This window comes from Carassius carassius, chromosome 47 (genome assembly GCF_963082965.1).
Source record: "Carassius carassius chromosome 47, fCarCar2.1, whole genome shotgun sequence".
In the NCBI taxonomy this organism is placed as follows: Eukaryota; Metazoa; Chordata; class Actinopteri; order Cypriniformes; family Cyprinidae; genus Carassius; species Carassius carassius.
The window spans coordinates 3655813-3677138 of NC_081801.1; the positions used below are offsets into that span (position 1 = coordinate 3655813).

Here is a 21326-nt window from a genome sequence, read left to right on the forward strand (position 1 = left end):
TTCAAGTTTCTATGTTTTTTTTTTTTTTTAGATAAGAAGTCATGCCATATCTTATATCGATCTTCTGTCAGTCATACGTCTTAATATGAAGAGTTTACTAAACTTGAACTTCAGGACACAGCCAAATTAAGATAATTCTTAACATGACATGCGTCTCTATCCTGCACGTCCATGTGTATGGAAATGAATGGAAGGAAAAAGTGTGATGTGACTGTTCCTTCAAGCATGTGCTTAAAAACCGTTTTAGTGGTCCGATTCGTAGTGGTTTCACACCTCAGTGTTCAACAATACAGGCCATGACTTTTAATAAGCTAATGATGACGCATTTAAAACCAGCAGTTTTCATGACAGCAAATAAACATATGCTGGTGTCAGAGGTCTTGGTTACACTGCCTGTGTGTGTGTGTGTGTGTGTGTGTGTGTGTGTGTGTGTGTTTTAATGACTAATACTAATGCCCCTGCACATATACCCTGAATAAAGTAAAAAGGGGTTCAAAGGGTTTTAACTATTATGCTGCCTGCTAAAATACAGTTATATTGTATATTTCAATAAAATGTGTAGAAACAAAATATTCTCTGAATTCTTTATTTTTCTATCTCTATCTCTTTATTTCCTATTGTCTTACTTTGTTTGATGTCTGTCCTTTCTCCAGGAGAAACTCCCATTTGAACAATCAAACAATATCAGTCTGCAGTAAATATCCAATCAAGATGGACTACCACAAAAACGCTTGTGAAAGGGAAACACATTCGGGTCATTCTTGTGTTTTGGACAATGATTTTACAGTCTATGAAGAATGACTTGCACACAGTGTGTGAATTATGCACAGTGTGATATAAACAGATGCATATTCTTAAGTACGAGGTGTGGAAGAGAAAAACTGAATCTAGGTAGTACATGAAAAGGAACAGTACAACTTTATGGTGCATTTGTTGTTGGCCATCTCTTTAGATTTAGTCAAAATATAAATATATTTGATGGCATCATCAGTTCTATTTTCCTATAAGAAATAAGCTGGTGTATTTATTCTATGTGACTACCAATGAATTGTATTTACTTTTATAACTTGTTGCTTTGTTTGTTTGGTCAACAGAAGTACCCACAAGTGCATCATGTTGAAAATAAGGTCAAAGGAAACCAGATGCACTGCAGATTCCATTTCCTGCCATTGACCTGTCAATACCATCACAGTTTCCACCCTGTAACTCAACATCTACCTCAGTCTCCTCTGTCTCACGTACACAAGTATCATAGTCAATGGTTTTAAAGACCTTTTTTTAAATGGCAAAAGAAACCACAAGGTTTCAGAATCAAGCCTTAGAAACATTTCTAAGAAATCTTCAAGGCATAGCCGACATCTGTACAGCATAAAACTCTTTATTATAAAACTTTTTTGCATCTGTCTGGGCATGAAATACAAGTAGTTTTTCATGCGTGTAAGTATGACACATCTTCACTTTAATTAAAGAAAGTCTAATAAAAAAAAAAAGATTTTTTTTTTTAAATAAGAATAAAACAATCAAAAGAGCTTCTATACAAACAAAGAGATGAACATCTGCTACCACAATCAAGAGCTTCAACTGAGGGGTTCTAGCATCTGAAGATTAAAATCGCTTCCTCTATTTACAAAAATGCTCTCATGAAAGAAGAGACAGAATGCTAAATGCAATCCAATGAACTGAACATCCCGTTTGTCTTTACTTTCTGGTTGTCACTGGTCTTCACCCTTCTGTAGATCAAAGTAAGACCAGTAAACAGGCACTTGATACTGTAGAGAGAGAGAGAAGAGAATTTAAAGAGACGTGATACAAAAGAGCAGATTTGACACAGAATGAGGCTCAGAAGCATGTCAGTGAGATCTCGCAGCATGCTCTCACAGTGGAATTGCAGATGTTGCTCAGAAATTGTTCTTTATGACATCATACAATAATGTGGGAAGCAAAACAATCCAGAGCAATAACATTTTTAATTCATTCTAATTCAGAAGATAAAGATATAGCTGGCTACTTGTGTCTACTTGAAACACATTTATTGTGCCCTGTATTACTGTTGATTTGGGTCAAGGGTCCTTCATAAAGAGTCTGTTTCGGAATTTGTATTATGCAAATTTTCATATGCATATGTATGAATAACTCAAATGACCTACTACATTTCCCAAAATGTTAACAATACAGAACACACTCCCAGATGTCTTTTTTAATGTTAATCCACAGGTGAACCAATTTTATGGATCAAGGCTGAATCACTTTTTGATTTTGTTGAATTAATGTTGATTTGCGACATTGTTTCAACACCTTTTTGACAGAATGAATTTGAACCTTTTTATAACCATTTAGCATTTAATGTTATTTAAATGTTTTTTTTTTTTTTCAATGTTGAAACTACAGCTGACGTTATTACAACTATTTCAACATTAAAGGTCAGCCATTTGTCGACTAAACCTAAAAAGTTATTATTTTATTATATTTTATTTTTTTTACAATAAAAATGCGAAATAACCTTATACAAGTGGCACAATGTGACTGCGCTGCGCTGTTCAAATAACAAATGCATTTGCACACGTGCTGGTCTTAGAAAGAGGTGTATATTTTGTGATTTTGAGGAACTGAAAATAGATTGCACCTTAGACCAACTCAAACCAGGTCTAAAATCTGGTGCAATATTTTTTCTATGCTATTTTCTTTGCTAACACCTTTGAGTTTTTTTACAAAATAATACACAAGATATAATTTTCAGCATGCAGTAAGCTAGTATTCAATTTCAAACAGAGCCAAATCTACATTTGGTGCCATGAGTGTGTTTAGAAACCAACCAACACGCTCATGAAAACGTGTCTCACCAACACATTCATGAAAACAACTTCAACAAATAGTTGTTTTCTGCTACAAACATGTTTAGGCTTTATAGATAGACTACGGTAAGAGTTGTATGTTTTTGCATGACACAAAACGTCTCAAGGTTACGTATGTAACCCTAGTTCCTTGAAGGAACGAGACGCTGCGTCGAAACGCTTTTGGGGAACGTCCCTGACGAGACCGACTCTGAATATCGTGTGCAATCAGTCCATCGGAAAGGCGTGACGTCACGGGCGGGGTGACGTAGCGACCAGGAAGCTATAAAAGCACGTGCCGTGCAGCTGGCTTCAGCTTCGAGTAGGGAAGCAAGCGCCGGCAGGGGTGCCGGGAGTATGGCTCTGCGACGCAGCGTCTCGTTCCTTCAAGGAACCAGGGTTACATACGTAACCTTGAGACGTTCCTTTTCAGGAACTCGAGCTGCGTCGAAACGCTTTTGGGGAACGATGTGCCCACGCTGCCAGACTTCCAAATCCCTGCCTAGTGTGTAGTCAAAAGAGCACAGCTAAGACGAGAGAACAGAAGAGCCCGGCGTGGCTCGCATGTCAAGATCGTAAAATCGGACAAATGTGGAGGGCGTGGACCACCCCGCAGCGTTGCAGATGTCCAAGAGGGACACACCTGCTGAGAAGGCCTTGGAGGCCGCCATACTCCGAGTAGAGTGAGCCTTGGCCCCCAAAGGAGGGGGAAGACCAGAGGACTCATAGGAGACGTTGATAGCCTCGACTATCCAACGACTAAGGGTCTGCTTGGTGGCAGGAGAACCCTTGTTAGAAGGACCGTAGCAAACAAGCAATTGGTCTGATTTTCTCCACAGGGCAGCTCTGTGGACGTATGCGTCCAGTGCTCGCACTGGACACATACAGTTTAGCTTCTCTTGGTCTGGCTCCCGAAAGGGAGGAGGACAGAAGGCCTGCAGTACGATAGGTTGTGGTGTAACAGAGGGAACCTTCGGAACGTAACCCGCTCGAGGGTATAAGAATGCTTTGGCCATACCAGGGGCAAAGTCTAAGTAGGTAGGGGCCACCGAAAGGGCCTGAAGATCTCCAACTCTCTTTAGTGAGGTGATTGCCAGTAACAGGGCAGTTTTAAATGTCAGATGTCTATCTGAGATATCTTGTATTGGCTCGAATGGAGCTTTACAAAGAGCCTCTAGAACCACAACCAAATCCCAGGGGGGAACACGGGATCATACTGGAGGTCTCAGCCTCAGCGCACCGCGGAGGAAACGTGTAACTAGGGGGTGTCTACCCACTGACTGACCATTGAAAGGGACGTGGAAAGCAGCTATGGCCGCCACGTAAACCTTTAAGGTGGAGTGGGATAACCCCGCAGAGAGCCTGGCTTGTAAAAACTCCAGAACTGTACCAACTGGGCAGTCTGCTGGGTCAAGCTGGCGGTCTCTGCACCATGAAGTGAAGAGCTTCCACTTCAGGGCGTACAGTTTCCTCGTAGAGGGAGCTCTGGATTGGAGTAGGGTCTCAACAACCTCGGTTGAGAGACCAGCTGCTAACAGCTGTGCCCCCTCAGGGGCCACACCCACAGCTTCCACAACTCCGGGCGAGGGTGAATTATCGTGCCCTGCGCCTGTGAGAGTAGGTCTGTCCTGATCGGTATCTCCCATGGAGAGCCGTCGAGGAGCGAGACTAGATCTGAGAACCATACTCGGCCCGGCCAGAACGGGGCTACTAGTAGTAGACGGGCCCCGTCCCGGCGTACTCTCGCCAGAACTCCCGGGAGCAGAGCGATAGGGGGAAAAGCGTACAGACGAAGCCTCGGCCAGGTCTGTACCATAGCGTCCAGTCCCAGAGGAGCTGGATGAACTAGAGAGAACCAGAGGGGACATTGCGATGTCTCCTGAGTCGCAAAGAGGTCCACCTGGGCTGTACCAAATACTCTCCATATCTGCTTCACCACCTCGGGGTGAAGCATCCATTCCCCGGGCCTCGGCCCCTGTCTCGACAGTATGTCTGCTCCCACATTCAATCTCCCAGGAATATACACTGCTCTGATCGAGAGGAGTTTGCCCTGGGACCACAGAAGGATCTGGTGTGCCAGCTTGTACAAGGGGCGCGAACGCAGACCCCCCTGGTGATTGATATAAGAGACCACTGATGTGTTGTCGGTGCGCACCAACACATGGTGACCTCTCAGGTCTGGGAGGAAATATTTCAATGCTCGATAGACCGCTAGTATCTCTAGGCAATTGATGTGCCATGTTAGATGGCGACCACTCCACAGACCGCGGGCAGGGTGGCCGCTCATGACCGCACCCCAACCGGTGAGGGACGCATCTGTCGCTAGCGTTACACGGCGACAAGGAACTCCCAGCACCGGGCCCTGATTCAAGAACCAAGGTTTCCTCCACATGTCTAAGGCACGAAGGCACCGCCGCGTGACCTTGATAACTCGACGTGGATTTCCCCTCGGGGAAAAGCCCTTGGACTTGAGCCACCACTGTAGGGGTCTCATGTACAGCAGGCCAAAAGGTATCACGTTGGACGCAGCTGCCATCAGCCCTAACAATCTCTGGAATTGTTTGACAGTGAGTGACTGGCCTTCTTTGACTCTCTCGACTGATGTGAGGATCGACTCGATCCGAGCAGGAGACAAGCGTGCCTGCATCGTGGTCGAATTCCACACTACGCCTAGATAGGTGGTTCTCTGAACTGGAGAAAGTGCACTCTTCTTGGCGTTTAGTCTCAAACCCAGCTCCCCCATGTGTGCGAGAACGACATCTCGATGTCGAGCCGCCATCTGCTCTGATTGAGCTAGGATCAACCAATCGTCGATATAATTTAAAATGCGGATGCCCTGCATATGGAGGGATACCAGAGCCGCATCCATACATTTCGTGAACGTGCGGGGTGAGAGTGCGAGGCCAAAGGGAAGTACTCGATATTGATAAGCTTTGCCCCCGAAAGCGAACCTCAGAAACTTCCTGTGTTGTGGAAGGATGGATATGTGGAAGTATGCGTCTTTGAGATCTATTGTGACAAACCAGTCCTCGGATCTGATTTGAGCTACAACCTGGTTGACAGTGAGCATCTTGAACTTCAGTGACATAACTGAGCGGTTCAGGAGACGCAAGTCTAAGATCGGACGCAACCCCCCATCCTTCTTTGGAACTATGAAATACCGGCTGTAAAATCCGGATTCCCTGTCTAGAGGAGGGACCACCTCGATGGCCTCCTTCCTTAATAGGGTATTCACTTCTTGTTCCATAACCAGAGCCTGCTGGGGGCCGACCACAGTCGGTGTAACCCCGTTGAACTTCGGTGGTGGATGACCGAACTGAATGCAATAGCCTCTTTCTATTGTACGCAGGACCCATTGAGATACATTTGGCAGTAGCTTCCACGCTGCTAAATAATCAACTAAGGGAATCAGTCTCTCGAGACTGACCTCTGGTGTAAGAGGCCCCCGAAGGGGCAGCGAGCATCCCAGCTCCGCTACGCTCACGGGCGGAAGTAACTGGGGGTGGCGCTCGCTGGAGGCCGCTGCGCCCTGAAGCTCTGGCAGGGTTGGCAGACCGACCTCCTGAGGGTACTGAGGTGAGACGGGCACCGTGTAATGAGGTGAACCGCGCTCTACCCCAGCAGGGGCTACCCTCTGGATCCTGGCGTCAGGATCTTTTCGTCGAGGACTTCCGGGCTTCGATGACAGATCTTAAATCGGTTTTCGCCCTAGAAGCCCCCGACTCAGAGCGTCGTTGCCCTCGGTCCCGACGTGGGGGAGCACGAGTGGCGACGCTCTGCTTTTGCGCTTCCCGGTGTGAGGAGCCGGTATGTGGCGTGGTCATCTCCCGCCCAGATGCACCATGAGAGCGACGAGGGAGGAAACTCTGGAACGCCGCCGCCTGCTTGTGCGCCTCCTGGAACCTGTCGACGACAGTATTAACTGTGTCGCCGAACAGGCCCGAGGCTTGAAGCGGGGCGTCCAGGAGGCAGACCCTGTCTCGTTCTTTAATTTCTGACAGGGTCAGCCACAAATGCCTCTCCGCGGCCACTAAGGCTGCCATAGACCGCCCAATTGCGCGAGCGGTCTCCTTAGTGGCGCGGAGGGAGAGATCAGCGGTCTTTCTGAGTTCTTCAATATCTTCAGACTTAATCCCCTCCCCCTCATCGACATCTCTCAGCAGGTCAACCTGATAAGCTTGCAGGACTGCCATAGTATGAAGGCACGCCCCAGCCTGACCTGCTGCCACATAACCTTTGCCCACTAGCGATGATGTAACTCGAAGCGGCTTAGTGGGCAATGTCGGAGCCTTTAGAGACGAGGCCGAACCGGGTGACAGATAGCCCGCGAGCGTCTGTTCAACCCGTGGCATCGCTCTATAACCACGCTCTCCCAGCCCCATCACGTTGCCATAATATAGTGAATCAGGGCCAAAGAGGCGGGTCGAATACGGGTGATTCCACGATCTCGATAACTCATCATGGAGATCGGGAAAATACGGAAGGCTCCGACGTGGAGGTGGTTGCTTCGGCCGCAGAAAGCGTTCGTCTAATTTGCTTCTCTGCGGCTCAGTCTGTTTTTCAGCAGGCCAGTCGATTTTTAATTTATCTACTGCACGCGTGACCACCTCCAAAAGCTCCTCATACTGGGGCGACAGGGGTGGCGAATCCCCAGCAACAGTCTCCACATCGACCTCCTCGGAGGACGAGAGGTGAAGAGCTGATCCCTCACCCTGGGGGGAAGAAACCGACGAGCGTGCTTCCGAACCCAGGGCTTGGGCGCCGGATCTGGCAGATGAGGAAGGAGATAAGGACTGGCCCGTCTCCATTCCTTCTGACAGATCCCCCTGCGAACCCCACGAGTGCAGCAGCCGCTCTGCCTCGGCAGAAGCGGGGCCAGCACCGCGAGGAACGCTGGTGAAGGCTCCCTCCTCGAAGAGAGCCCTCCGGGATCGAAGCGTCCGCATTGGCAAACATTCGCAATGCGGGCAGTCGGCCCCCTCGAGAGCCGACTCAGCGTGCTTCGATCCCAGGCAAGCCACGCACAGCCTGTGTGTATCCCCGCTCGTAATGTAGCGAGTGCAGGGAGGAACACACAGTCTGTAACGCGGCTTGGAATCGCCCTTCAAATGTTTGGTCTTTTGCTTCTGCTTAGGCATATTGAGCTGTTTTAGCGATCCTTTTAAGCTAAGGGACAGACAACAATAAATAGGACCAACAGGACAGACTTTTGCACATGCACACACAGAGCGCTTGCTGACAGATTCGAAAGCTGAAGCCAGCTGCACGGCACGTGCTTTTATAGCTTCCTGGTCGCTACGTCACCCCGCCCATGACGTCACGCCTTTCCGATGGACTGATTGCACACGATATTCAGAGTCGGTCTCGTCAGGGACGTTCCCCAAAAGCGTTTCGACGCAGCTCGAGTTCCTGAAAAGGAACATATAATTTTGCCATCTTGTACCGATTATTTTAACTTCTCATGAGGTCGGAGCTGACTTACCCATTGGAGGGATCCTCGAGAGGAGCCTGTGCTACCGTTCTCTTCCTCCATGTGCTCATGCTCCTCACCTTCACTGTTGGGTGTCTGGTGAATGACCACTCGCTCTGAGGTAATATACAAGCATTGAGATTAAAGGCTACATCCAAATATCTATGATGACAGTTCAGAACCATACATAATCTCTTAAACCAGATTTGTGTTATTATAGAATTTAATCTAGTAAATATGTTTGTGTAGGTTAAATGAATACCAGACTTCTCTCATCTCCAATACTGATTGCATTTTTAAGCAGAATTTTTTAGTTTTTTGTTTTATTTGTTTTTTGGGTTACTGACGCATAGAACCAAACAGCTTGCACTGCCGAATAAGCCACAGAAGTCTATGCAGTGTGCATGACAACATGTCTACCCTGCAAGTGGGCAATGTGATAAAACAAAAATATACTGTTCCCATTATAAACCAACAAAGCTGTCAATACTATAAGTAGCATTGCTTATATCCAGAGATGTTGAAGTCATTGCATATAAGCTATACCCAGACAACAAAAAACACCTGCAGGAGTGTGAGAGAGAGCCTGAAAACTGAAATACTAATGCAAGTAACTCGAGAAATGGCTCCGCTTCAGAAACCAGATGAAATATTGTAGAAATATATTATGTAAAATTATAAATGCAAATATAATATATTATTTGTAAAATTAATATTAATACAGACTGCACTGGCCAACAATATGAACATTATTAATAAGACATTGTCAGAATAGGAAAACTGACCATTTTGTAAATGTATAAACAACTGAAGTGTTTTACCAACCAAACACTGGTCTTGTATTGTATTAACATTAACTATAATACCGAATGGAAAAATGTATGCTAAAATACCAGAGTTGGATTATTTATTAAATGCATAGAAAAACATTGATTTTTTTGCTGTTGGTGATCCATTCAGAATGAACTTATGTGACTTGCAGCCCTGCAAAAAGTAACAATGTAACACTTTTTTTTACATAAAAATAAAATATTAAGTCAGATGCAATTTATATATTCTATATTAATACACATGTATACAAATATTTGAAAATATAATATAATATATTTAAAAAAATATTTTTGTTGCAATGTTTTTTTTCTTTATTTATTAGAATAACAAAATCTGACAAGATTTGACATTAAAGACCTGCTCACACAGCAACTTTGTGACATAAGTTACATGATTTTTCATATTACATGCACTTGCATCATTCACTGTACTGTTAGTCTGTGTAAGTTTTGTATTTTTATTTCTAATGTTTTTAATGTTTTTTTTTTGTTTGTTTGTTTGTTTGTTTTTGAGTGGTGCTGTTGTTTAGTCAGCTGAAGAAAATGTCCAATCCGTCCAATCCGTGAATGAATAATTAATAGACACACTGGCTGTGATTACAGTATTGAACTGGGTATAATTGGTGTAAAAAGCCTTATAATTCTTAAGGGAACTTTCAATGAGTCTAAGCTTTAAAAAAACATAAGTACAGCACAGCAATACCGCAGACGATAAAAACAACGCAGCAGCACAAACACACCAGTAATGAGTCTCAGTATTGAAGTGTACCTGATTTTTTACAGGAGTTTCTCATCTTGAACACACTGAAGACCAAGCAGAGGGTCAGCAGGCCGATGGCAGCAGCCAGAGACAAAGGCAGAAATAATGTTGAAGCGTCTGATGCTAAATGTGCAGTCTGAGTAGGTTGAGACGGGTCAGAAACTTCAACAGAAGAAATAGACTGAATTAGTTGAACTGAAATTATTATTGTATGATTTTAATGATGGTGGTATTTTAATATTTTTAACTGTATTGGGATTTGTAAAAAATCATATTGTGGAGGAAAAATCTTACCAGTCACTATTTTTATCTAGTATGTCATTGACAGTTATGACTGGTCTTTTAGCCTTTTAATAACTTACCAGTTGTTGTCGTTTCTATTAGTATGTCATTGACAGTTATGACTGTTCCACTACCATTCTTCTGAAGCAGGATTGGTATGTCTTGAGTCACTTCACAAACATAATGACCTGAAGCATTTTTAAGTATGTTTGTGAGGTTCAGAGCTGTACAGTTCTGTGTTGTATGTTCTTGGGGATCCTGCTTTTGTTTTGCCTCATTGATGTACCAAGCAACTTTAGCATTCTCTACGGTTTCATTCCAGCAGCAGCTGATTCGAGCAGATTGTCCTTCATCCACAGTGATGCTGGATGGACTCTGAATCACAGACAGATCCTCACTTGAAACTGTGAGAAAAGATAAACACACAAAACACATGAACGTTTTGTTTTATTATCTTGTTGCTTTGAAGACTTTTCTTTTACTCAAACTGTTATTATTTAAAAATAAATAAATAAATACTGGTACTGGTCTTTTGTTTTTTTTTTGCCAGGACATTATTCAGCAATTTTACAGACATTTCCATTAACCCCTAAAACATAACGCAATGAAGTGCAAAATTTAAAATACAGGTAAAATAATGCACCTTTAAAAAAAAAAACACAGAAAATTCCTTTATTAAATCGTGCCCTATTTTTAAGGATTTCTTTCTTATTAACAGTGCATTTAACATTGTAGGAAAAAACAAGAAATAAAAGAATATAAAATATTTAATACTTAAAAAATTCAAAGATTCAATCATATCTGTTATTGAGAATTTAATATTTGTTTATTTGTTTATATTTGTTTATTGATAAGTTAGTTAAGACCCACTATAAGAAAACATCTCTTTAAAAATAAAAAAGCCTGTCACGATGGTGCAAAACCGTTGGTGAGAATCTGAAATAAAACCATATCAAGGTGGGAAAAAAGAAAAGAACATTGTAATAAAATTGTTTTTAAATGATGTCAAAAATAATGGGTGGTCTAATCAAGTCAAAGTAGGCCGCTTGCTGTTCACAGTATGTTCTGTTCATGCCTACAAAAGTTAGTGAGTGACTTAGCTAGTTAAAAAAAAATGTTTTACACAATTTACATGTGAAAATCTTCCACCTTGCTTAGTAGTATTACCATTTAATTTCTTATATAGCTCTACCTCATAAAACATATGTTTAAATAACGACAACAAAGGAATAACGAAGATTTTTTTTTCTAAATCAATCAACAACATGGCAGAAAAAAATGACCATATGCTCTAATTATACAACTAGCCAACTCTCTTGATGAGTAGCATCCTCTCACAGCTCTACAGACAGTTGATTTATTTGATTTTGTACTATACAGAACAGTCTCCTGGAGCATCTGTGCTGGGTTTTCATTCAGGAGGGAGTTTCGAGTGGCACTTACCTCTGAAACAAAGGCATGACACGAGGAGCCCACACAGGAGTCTGGAGGAACACTTCATTTCTGAGCATCTGTAGAGAATCTGAACTCTGCTTTACTCCCACATCACAACCTTTCACACGCATGAGACTCTCGTACTCTCAGAATTTCACCCCCTCCCAACGCAACTAATTTCATCACAGTGAAGCCTAAACCACAACACTGATCTCGCTTTCGATTTACCAAAGACACACTGAAAAACAATCATATACACAATCCCACAATACATACAATCAGACAAAAAGATTCATGCACGCACAATACATATTATATCTATTATAAAGTATTATATCTACTTTCAGAATTCAGTGTAAATCATTGCAAATCCATTATGAGTCTGCAAACAGGCAATTACGCAGGAAGTGGCATCATAGACCTGAACAACACACCCATAACACCATTTCCTGTGTGTGTCACAGAACTGAAACAATGCCGCCCAGAACAGAAACAGTCCCTTCTTCAGCATCAGTCATTAGATGTGTCTTCTTATCAGTGTTCAAAACAGATTCAATCTTGTTTTTTTCATCATCATGCATTGGAGATGTACCTCGTTCAGTGTCTACAACTACATCAATCTGTTTTTCTTCATCTTTTTCTTCTTCTGTTGCAGCAGTAACTTCAGGTTTCTGGTTGTTAACCATATTTTTCTCTTGTTCAGAAACATTTTCACTCCGTTTCACCTCTTCAGTTTCACTCCTCTGTGTCTCTCCAGCCTCCAGGTCTTCATCTGGTCTTTCTCCCGACTCTACAGCATGCTCAACTGTTTCAGATTGAAAAGAAAGAAAGAATTCAGTTACTTACTAAAATCGAATCTAAGGGAATTAACATTTACTTTGAACAAACAGTTTGAGAAAAACTCAAAATTTGATGAAAATTGACTCACCCACAAGATGTAGTGATTGCTCACCAGTGGATACCCTGCAGTGAATGGGTGCCGTCAGAATGAGAGTCCAAACAGCTGATTAAAACATCACACCACACCACTCCAGTCCATCAATGAATGACTTGTGAAGTGAAAAGCTTAATGTTTCTCACAAATAAATCTATCATTAAGATATTTTTACTTCTATCCATAAAGTCCTCTATCCATAATAATGATTTCTCCAGTTAAAAAGTCAGGAGAGAAATCTGCACGGATCAAGCACCGTTTACAAGTGAAAACAGTCCAAAACAGTTATAAACAAATGTATTGGTGGATTTTGATGAGAGAAGATAAGAGGTGATGGACTTTTGGAGGAAACATTATTATGGATTATGGACTTAGCAACAGTTTTAAGTTCAAGTGCCTAAATACTGGACTTATTTCTTATAACACACAGCTTTTCACTTTACAAGACATTAACTGTTGTTCTGGAGTCAGGTGGATTACTTGTGCATTATTGATGATGCTTGAACTCTCATTCTGATGGCACCCATTCACTGTAATGCTAATTATTTCCTAATCTGTTTTGATGAAGAAACACATCTACATCTTTGATAGTCTGAGGATGAGCACATTTTCATGATTTTTTTTTTTTTTTTTTTTTTTGGGTGAACTTTTCTTTTAACTACTTCTGTTCTGTGTTACAAACCCATTTTTTTATTTACCACACTTTGTCATAACAAAGAGACAAAAATATACTATTAGTTCTCATGCATGAGAACAAACTGTCTGAGACATTGTTAGAAACTGACCTCTAGCCGCAAATTCATACACCACTGCTTTGGTTTTAAAATCTGAATATTCTGTCAAGTATTTCAGAAAAAAATATTATTAATAGTAATACATTTAATTAAATATGTCTGTAATGAAATGTATTTGTAATTAACATTAGACCTTTCAAGATAAGAACTCAGAGGTTGTTAAATTGTGACATTAATTATCTTTATTGATTGTTTTTGCATGAATTATGTTTCTAATCATCATCTTTTGAGCATTATTCTTGCATCATCTGGGATTTTTTTAAATCATTGGAATGCATTCTGGAATTCTGGGATTCTTAGGATGCATGTGATAATGGTACCATGAAAGGTGTTAATTATACTGTACATTTATCAGTTTTCACATATATTTTTTGTTTCAGATTAAATGTTGTAATTTAGTTTGAATGAAATTCTTCATCACAGAGCTGGTTTGTTTGGTTAAAGACTAAACAAACTGCTAAACTATATTGTGAAGTTTGTGTTGAACAGTAACCTGGTCTTGACGCTGTGACTTGTTTTTTGTCCCTGTTTAGGTAAAAGAACACCACCAGCAGACAGATGAAGGGCAGACTTCTGAAAATATATATGATTACAACATCCCACGAACTACCTGTAAAAAACAATGAATCTTTTTAAGAAATTTTACAAAAACATAGAACCTACTCAAGAGCCTTTGTAGTTTGTTTGATGCACATCCTACTTTTATGAGAGAATTTAAGGGGAATTCTATAAAAGAGGAAAGCCTAACTTAGGCCTGGGACTAGACGATTATTAAATCTTAACCGATTTTATAACCATGGTATATCACAGACATGAAGACAGTTTCAACTGATTTTCAGCCTTATAATCCTTTAAAAAATGTATAAATAAATAAAAAATCTGTGTTCATCATTGATGTTTCTACACTATCAGAAAAAAAGGTACACAAGCTGTCACTGGGATGGTTCCTTTTCAAAAAGTATTAATATGGAACTTTAAGGTACCAATATTCAACCTTTAGAGGTAAATAAGGTGCACCTTTTGAAAAGGTACCTTACATTTGTACCTAGACTGTACAAATGAAAACCAGTTCCTTTAGATTAATATTTACAGAATCAAATGACTGTACATTGAACTTTTACATCTAAGATAAAAAGCATCAATATTCATATGAAATCTTACTTTTAGGATCCAAATAATGATAGTTCTCCTCTTCTGGATTTGTCTGGACATCTGGCTTTACTTTAATGAGAAATTATAATGACGATTATTAATTCTGACATTTTACAAATTGTTTGTTAATTTAGGAAACTATTATACATTTAAAATATTATTAACATATTATGCACTTTTATTAGACACAGACAACAGAGAATGACAAAAGACATTGAGAAACCGAAATCATCCACATGATCCCTGACTCAACACATCCAGACAACATGGACTAACTGCTACACAGAACAATATGTTTTCAGTAACATGTTATACTCACCCGCTGCTGGGTTTGAAAGTGTGTGAACATTGACTGTAACACAGCAGCTAAATTGGATTATCTCTTTATGCAACAGTCTTACAATCTGATATTGCTTAAATTACATTATGTTGCATGTCTTCCAATAGCAACAGTATACCATTTTTATTTGGAATTTGTGTGAAACAATCTCATTTGTTGAACGAATGAGCATACAGTGAGCATACAGTGATGTTTTGATTTCCTCATTTTCAAGCAAGAAATGTATGTACTGAATTTTTTTTTTTCATCTTAGAAATATTGCCAGACTACGTCCAATGCTGTCTTTTTCTGTTGCTGGGAGGTTGATTAACACTTTTGTGTTTACCAGGATTCTTTACATTGGCTCCCTGTTAGTTTTAGGGTTGATTTTAAAATTTTGATGCTTACTTACAAGGCTTTGCATGGGTTGACACCTCAATATTTGTCTGAGCTTTTAATTCTTTCTACTTCAACACATGACCTTCGGTCATCTGAAACTGGCTTTTTAACTTTTCCATTAACTCATTTAAGATTAATGGGTGATCGGGCTTTTTCTTCATTAGCTGTAAAACTGTGGAATTCTTTTTTTTTTGGGGGGGGGGGGTGGCTTTTAATTAAACATTTGTATTATTTATTTTTAAAATAGTTTTATTTGTTGTTGTTTTGATTTGTATTTCTTTTCATATTTTTGCTTGTTGTATTATTTTATACAGTGTATTATTTGTTTTTGTTCAGTGCTTTGAGATCTACATTTAACCCTTATGCGTTGTTGGGGACGTTTTCGTCCACTAGGGGGTAAAGTTGAGTCTTATTTTGGCCACAACTTTCTCTGTGTTTGAGCTAATGGAATGATTTTTGATGACAAATCTTATTTTGACCCATATTTTGGGAAAATGCTTTGAAATTTTTCAAAAACTCAACGGTACACTGTGGGCAAATTCACTACCCTTTCGGGATGTTCGTGGATGAAAACATCCACTAAATTAAACTGCTGTAAAAATGTATCAGATAAATATTTTTTTCAATTCTTTTTTGCATAAATCTATTAATCAACCTTAGTCCTGATCAAAACTACCAAATTTTAAAAAAAATTCCAAGATTTTAACATAAATGATGTCACTGATTTGGGGAAAAAAACACACAAAATTACATATTTTCAATATAAAAAGTGATTGTGGACTGGATTTTTACCTTTTATCACAGTCTTGGGCATGTCAAAGATTAGTAACAAGATTGGCTCTGATGCATTGTTAGTTTTTGTGCAGAGATTTTGTGTGAGATTCTTGATTGTTGGTGGTTTTTCCTGTTGGGAAGAGGTAACATTTGTTATTTTTTACAGTTGATCACTAGGTGGGACCATTAACCCTTTAGATAGGCCTGTGCAAAAAAAGGCATAGTTTCTGGCTTGTATGGAGTTATATGGAGTATAATAGCAAATTATAGTGTGTGTGTGTGTGTGTGTGTGTGTGTGTGTGTGTGTGTGTGTGTGTGTGTGTGATGGAGAGAGAGAGAGAAAGAGAGGGTGTGAGAGAGACCTTTGTGCACTTACCTTGATGTACAGTATTTGAAAAAATCTAAATATGCACCTCATGCTCTCAGAACTACATGGAATAAACAATAAAAAAAGAAGTGTGTTTATGCACCTGCTTCCTTTTGATGGTGAAAAGTACAGATGACCTATAAGTGAAATGCTCCTCTTTTCTTGATGGTAAAGCCAGTTTAAAACCTTACAACCTTAAATCCTGTAAAAAAATCTACTTCGCATCAAATTTATGAACATAATGTATTATGAACCAAAATGCAATAACAACTTCAAATAAGCTGCAGCTCGCTGGAGGGGTCAAGGCTACATAATAATTTCTAAAACTTGGGTACAAGTCAAGCCCTTTCTCGTGTTGCTTGCTGCTCTTCTCACCATTAAATATCCAGCACGATGGCATGCAAGTGTTTAAATCCACGTACTTTGCTTTTGTTTAGTCTATTCGATTGTTAAGTCTGACGTCACGTAGCAGCGCTTCCGTGTCCAAACGCTCTATCAGTTACCACGAGAAAACAACAAAAGGTGCTAATATAAACTCACAATGTGATAGAATACTAGCGAAAAAGTTATAATATTAACCTTAATAACCTAATAGCCAGACAATGAAATTATAAATATAAAAAAAAATATCTAAAAATTATTTGTGTTTGGGACGCTGTGAGCACGGAGACTGTAGTGTATATCGTAAGTTTGAAAGCATTTAACTTAAATTATCAATATGAATAAACAGTGCTCATAAACAGCTGCTGAGGTCATATTCTCAAGTGAAGCAAGTTGAGGCCTGGACCCGGAAACAGCGCTTCTTACGTCATCACTTAACAACCGAATACTTTCACCACCATTAAAAGGCAGCAGGTGCATAAATACACTTTTGTTTACGCCATGTAGTTCTAAGAGCTGAGGTGTACATTGTGATTTTCTGAAATACATTAAGGTAAGTGCGCAAAGGTCTCTCTCACACACACTCTCTCTCTCTTTCTCACACACACACACATACACACTCAATATAATATGCTGTTATACTCCATATAGCTTCAATTTGATTGATAATAGGTGTGTGGATATTGCCCAAATTATTCACAAATTATGCTTTTTCTTCAGATTAAAAAAAAGGTGTATAATCTCAGATCAATAAGGCCAATGATCTATCAGTTCCAAAAGCAAATACAAAACCTGTGCTAATTGAAGTCAGAAACTAAGCTTTTTTTGCACAGGCCTATCTAAATGGTTAATGGTCCCACCTAGTGATCAACTGTAAAAATAACAAATGTTACCTCTTCCCAACAGGGAAAACCACCAACAATCAAGAATCTCACACACACACAAACACTATAATTTGCTGTTATACTCCATATAACTCCATATACAAGCCAGAAACTAAGCCTTTTTTTGCACAGGCCTATCTAAAGGGTTAATGGTCCCACCTAGTGATCAACTGTAAAATTAACTAATTTTACCTCTTCCCAAAAGGGAAAACCACAAACAATCAAGAATGCATGATTACATGGTGTCATGGCTTTGCAATCAAAAAATGTTGTTATAATGGAAGTCAATGGGGCAAAAACAGCCACCAACAACTAATTAGGGAGAAAAAAATTAAATCTAATGTTGCACAAAAACTAAAAATGCATCAAAGCCAATGTTGCTACTAAACTTTGACATGCCCAAGACTGTTATAAAAAGAAAACAAAATCCAGCCACAATTACTTTTATATTAAAATTAAGTCATTTTGTGTGTTTTTTTTTCCCAAATCAGTGACATCATTTATGAACTTGGCAATTAAAGAGTTAAAATCTTTGATTTAAAAAAAAAAAAAAAAAAAAAAAAAACATTTGGTAGTTTTGATCAGGACTGAGGTTGATTAACAGATTTATGCAAAAAAAATTGAAAAATAAAATATGATTCTGATACATTTTTACAGCAGTTTAATTGAGTGGATGTTTTCATCCCGAAAAACTCGAAAGGGTAGTGAATTTGAACAATCCACAAGGGTTAAATACATTTTTGCATTTATCCAAAGCCACTTACAGTGCATTCAGGCATTCAGTTTTTACCTAACATGTGTTCCCTGTGAATCAAACCCACAACCTTTTGCTGCTAACACAATGCTCTACCACTTGAGCCTCAATTTAGACAAAACACTAATTTAAAGGTGCTATAGAAAATAAAGTTTATTATTTTATTAATCACTTTACAAACATAACCACCTACATTGTATTTATTTGGGAATTTTAGAATAAAAGGCACTTTTACTTCCAGACTGCTTTTATTCCAGCAGCAGATGATCTGAATGAGTAATGGTGGTCTTTTAGCCTTTTAATAACTTACCAGTTGTTGTAGTTTCTATTAGTATGTCATTGACAGTTATGACTGTTCCACTACCATTCTTCTGAAGCAGGATTGGTATGTCTTGAATCACTTCACAAACATAATGACCTGAAGCATTTTTAAGTATGTTTGTGAGGTTCAGAGCTGTACAGTTCTGTGTTGTATGTTCTTGGGGATCCTGCTTTTGTTTTGCCTCATTGATGTACCAAGCAACTTTAGCATTCCCTACGGTTTCACTCCAGCAGCAGCTGATTCGAGCAGATTGTCCTTCATCCACAGTGATGCTGGATGGACTCTGAATCACAGACAGATCCTCACTTGAAACTGTGAGAAAAGATAAACACACACAAAACACATGAATGTTTTGTTGTACTGTATTATCTTGTGGCTTTGAAGACTTTTCTGTTACTCAAACTGTGACTATTTAAGACAAAGCAAAACCAAACAAAAATATGCGTACTGATCATATTTTTTGCCAGAACATTATTCAGCATTTTAAATAAATTTCCGTTAACCCTCTGAAACACAGAGATATTAACTGAAACCTATAAAATTAATTAATTAATATTAATTAATTACATTAATTAATAAAATTAATAAACAAACCTTTAACATTAGCATTTATTCATTAAGTATACACATTTATACTAACGAGGAGAATTGTATGTGTCTGATTAATATTTCTGAATATATACTGTACATTTGGTATTTAGAAACATTTTGTGCAGTAGGAACATCTACAGAAGCTTACAGTACAATAAATGTTCTCTTAGTATTGGATAAAAAGTGAACTCGAGGTGTAATTGAAGCATATAATGCAATTGTGTTCCATAAATTAGCCCTAGCTTATTAATAAAAAAAACACTGTACTGCTCCTGTAAATTGTAAAACAGAAATATCAACATCTTCCTAATACTAGCAGTATATAATTCGTTGCCTGGCCAAAAAACAAGTCAATGTTTGGATTTAAATGAGCAAATACTTTAGAGTCTCGGCTCGGATTATTATTGCAGTGATTAATACATTTCTGGCATGTTATGTGTTTGCAAATATTATAACCATGACCAATTCAGTGCATTACTTTTCATTTCTTAAACAGCCATGTTGGAAGACAATGTCCATTTTTCAGGAGGAAAATTATGATTAACCAGGCTCAAATTGTGAAATACTGGTTCAGTGAGCATGAGGAATCATTTTCATGTATGAACCGGCCACCAAAGAGTCCTGAACTTGAACATATTGAAAGTTTTTAGGATGTGCCAGAGTCGACTTTTCAGAGTGATTTGACTTTCCCACTCTCAATAACAGATCTCAGCCAAAAATGAACAACTCTTGATGGAAATAAATGCTGTGATGTTGCATAAGGTTGTCAAAACAATGCCAAGATGAATGCACACTGTTATCAAAGCTAAAGGGGAGCCAATGACATACTAGAGAGTGCAACATTTATTTTAATTTTTTTGGACAGGCAATCCAAATGTGAATACAATTCATTCAGATACATTCAAAGCCAACACAACCTAACTACACTTGTTAGTTAATGCTAATTCTCAGTACATGTGAACAAGCACAGCTTTTGATTTTTAATAATGCATTAGTAAATGTTGGAATTAACATTAGCTAAGATTAATAAATGCGGCAGAAGTATTGTTCAGTATCAGTTCATTTTAATGTAATTAACTAATACTTTAAAGTGTTGGCAAAAATATATGATAAAACAGAAGGCAGTATGTAATATAGTTTATATATAAAAAAAAATTGACTTTGCATGAATTATGGGTAATAAACATGTATAGACAGATAACAAAGTCAAAATGCAATCAGGGTAACATAAACACTACCTAAACAAAAGACACCTTAAACTCAAGATAATAAAAAAGAGACACATAATTATTAAACTAACTAGTATTTTGAGCAGGTGTGTCGACTGGATGTGGCTCTTACCTCTGAAGCAAATGAAGGACAAAAGGAGCCCACAGATCAGAGGGCAGGAGAGCTTCATTTCGAAGCGTTTAATCACAAATCCAACTAACATAAGAGCTGTCATACTCGCTCACATTAAAACACTGATGAGTCATGACTTCCTCAGTGTCCGTGTGCCCAAAGGTTTATCTCACGCAATCTCCACCCTCTATTTCACTTCTGTCTACTAGGTAAAGGTGAAGTGTGAAGAATCTGGTAGTTAACCAACAACACAGTTTGTTGTTCTCAATATTCTCAAAATGGATCTAACTTTACCCAATTCTTACAATAAACTGCTGTGTAACTCAGCACAACTGGTTTGATTTGATTTGATAAAATAAAAGTTTAACATCAGTTTAAAAAATAAATGTAAAAAATATAAACTATGCATTTTAAAACAAATTATTCTGATGTTGATTGAATATATTTTGCAGTACTTTACAATGCAATTAAAGTATACAAAATAAGCATGACACAATAAATGGATGCAAAGGTAGTTTGCAAATGTAATGATGATATTTTAGTGTCAAGTGTCTTTAGTGTAGAGTTCAACATTTCAGTTTAACTAATTGACATTTTTAACATTGACCTCCAGAATGGCTCTTAAATGTCTAAATGCAGGCTGGGCACTTCATTGAAACACATTATGCTCTCCTGTCTGCAGTCTTTGCGTGTTAATGAAGTAATCT

General features: G+C 39.1%; 1 protein-coding gene and 1 long non-coding RNA gene across 2 annotated transcripts; both read right to left on the bottom strand.

Annotated features, from left to right (window-relative positions):
* Window positions 1-1392: 1392 nt before the first annotated feature.
* Window positions 1393-12498, bottom strand: LOC132130433 (uncharacterized). Its single transcript, XR_009428702.1, has 4 exons — window positions 11617-12498; window positions 9901-10577; window positions 8314-8417; window positions 1393-1769 (listed from the first exon to the last, which is right to left on the bottom strand). It is a non-coding gene; the product is annotated as an uncharacterized LOC132130433 (long non-coding RNA).
* A 2034-nt stretch (window positions 12499-14532) lies between these two features.
* LOC132130937 (uncharacterized) lies at window positions 14533-20740 on the bottom strand. The gene is made up of 3 exons (XM_059542818.1): window positions 20620-20740; window positions 18676-18999; window positions 14533-14839 (listed from the first exon to the last, which is right to left on the bottom strand). The coding sequence occupies exons 1-3, from the start codon at window positions 20720-20722 to the stop codon at window positions 14766-14768; spliced, it is 501 nt and encodes a 166-aa protein (XP_059398801.1). The 5' UTR covers window positions 20723-20740; the 3' UTR covers window positions 14533-14765.
* Window positions 20741-21326: the final 586 nt, after the last annotated feature.

Excerpts from the sequence above, each read along its gene's own strand:
- LOC132130937 (XM_059542818.1), bottom strand. The coding sequence starts at position 20,722 with ATGACAGCTCTTATGTTAGTTGGATTTGTGATTAAACGCTTCGAAATG. Across the intron at positions 19,000-20,619 it reads GTCCTTCATTTGCTTCAGAG|TTTCAAGTGAGGATCTGTCT; the intron begins GTAAGAGCCACA and ends CTTTTCTCACAG. Across the intron at positions 14,840-18,675 it reads AATAGAAACTACAACAACTG|TCAATGTTCACACACTTTCA; the intron begins GTAAGTTATTAA and ends GCTGTGTTACAG.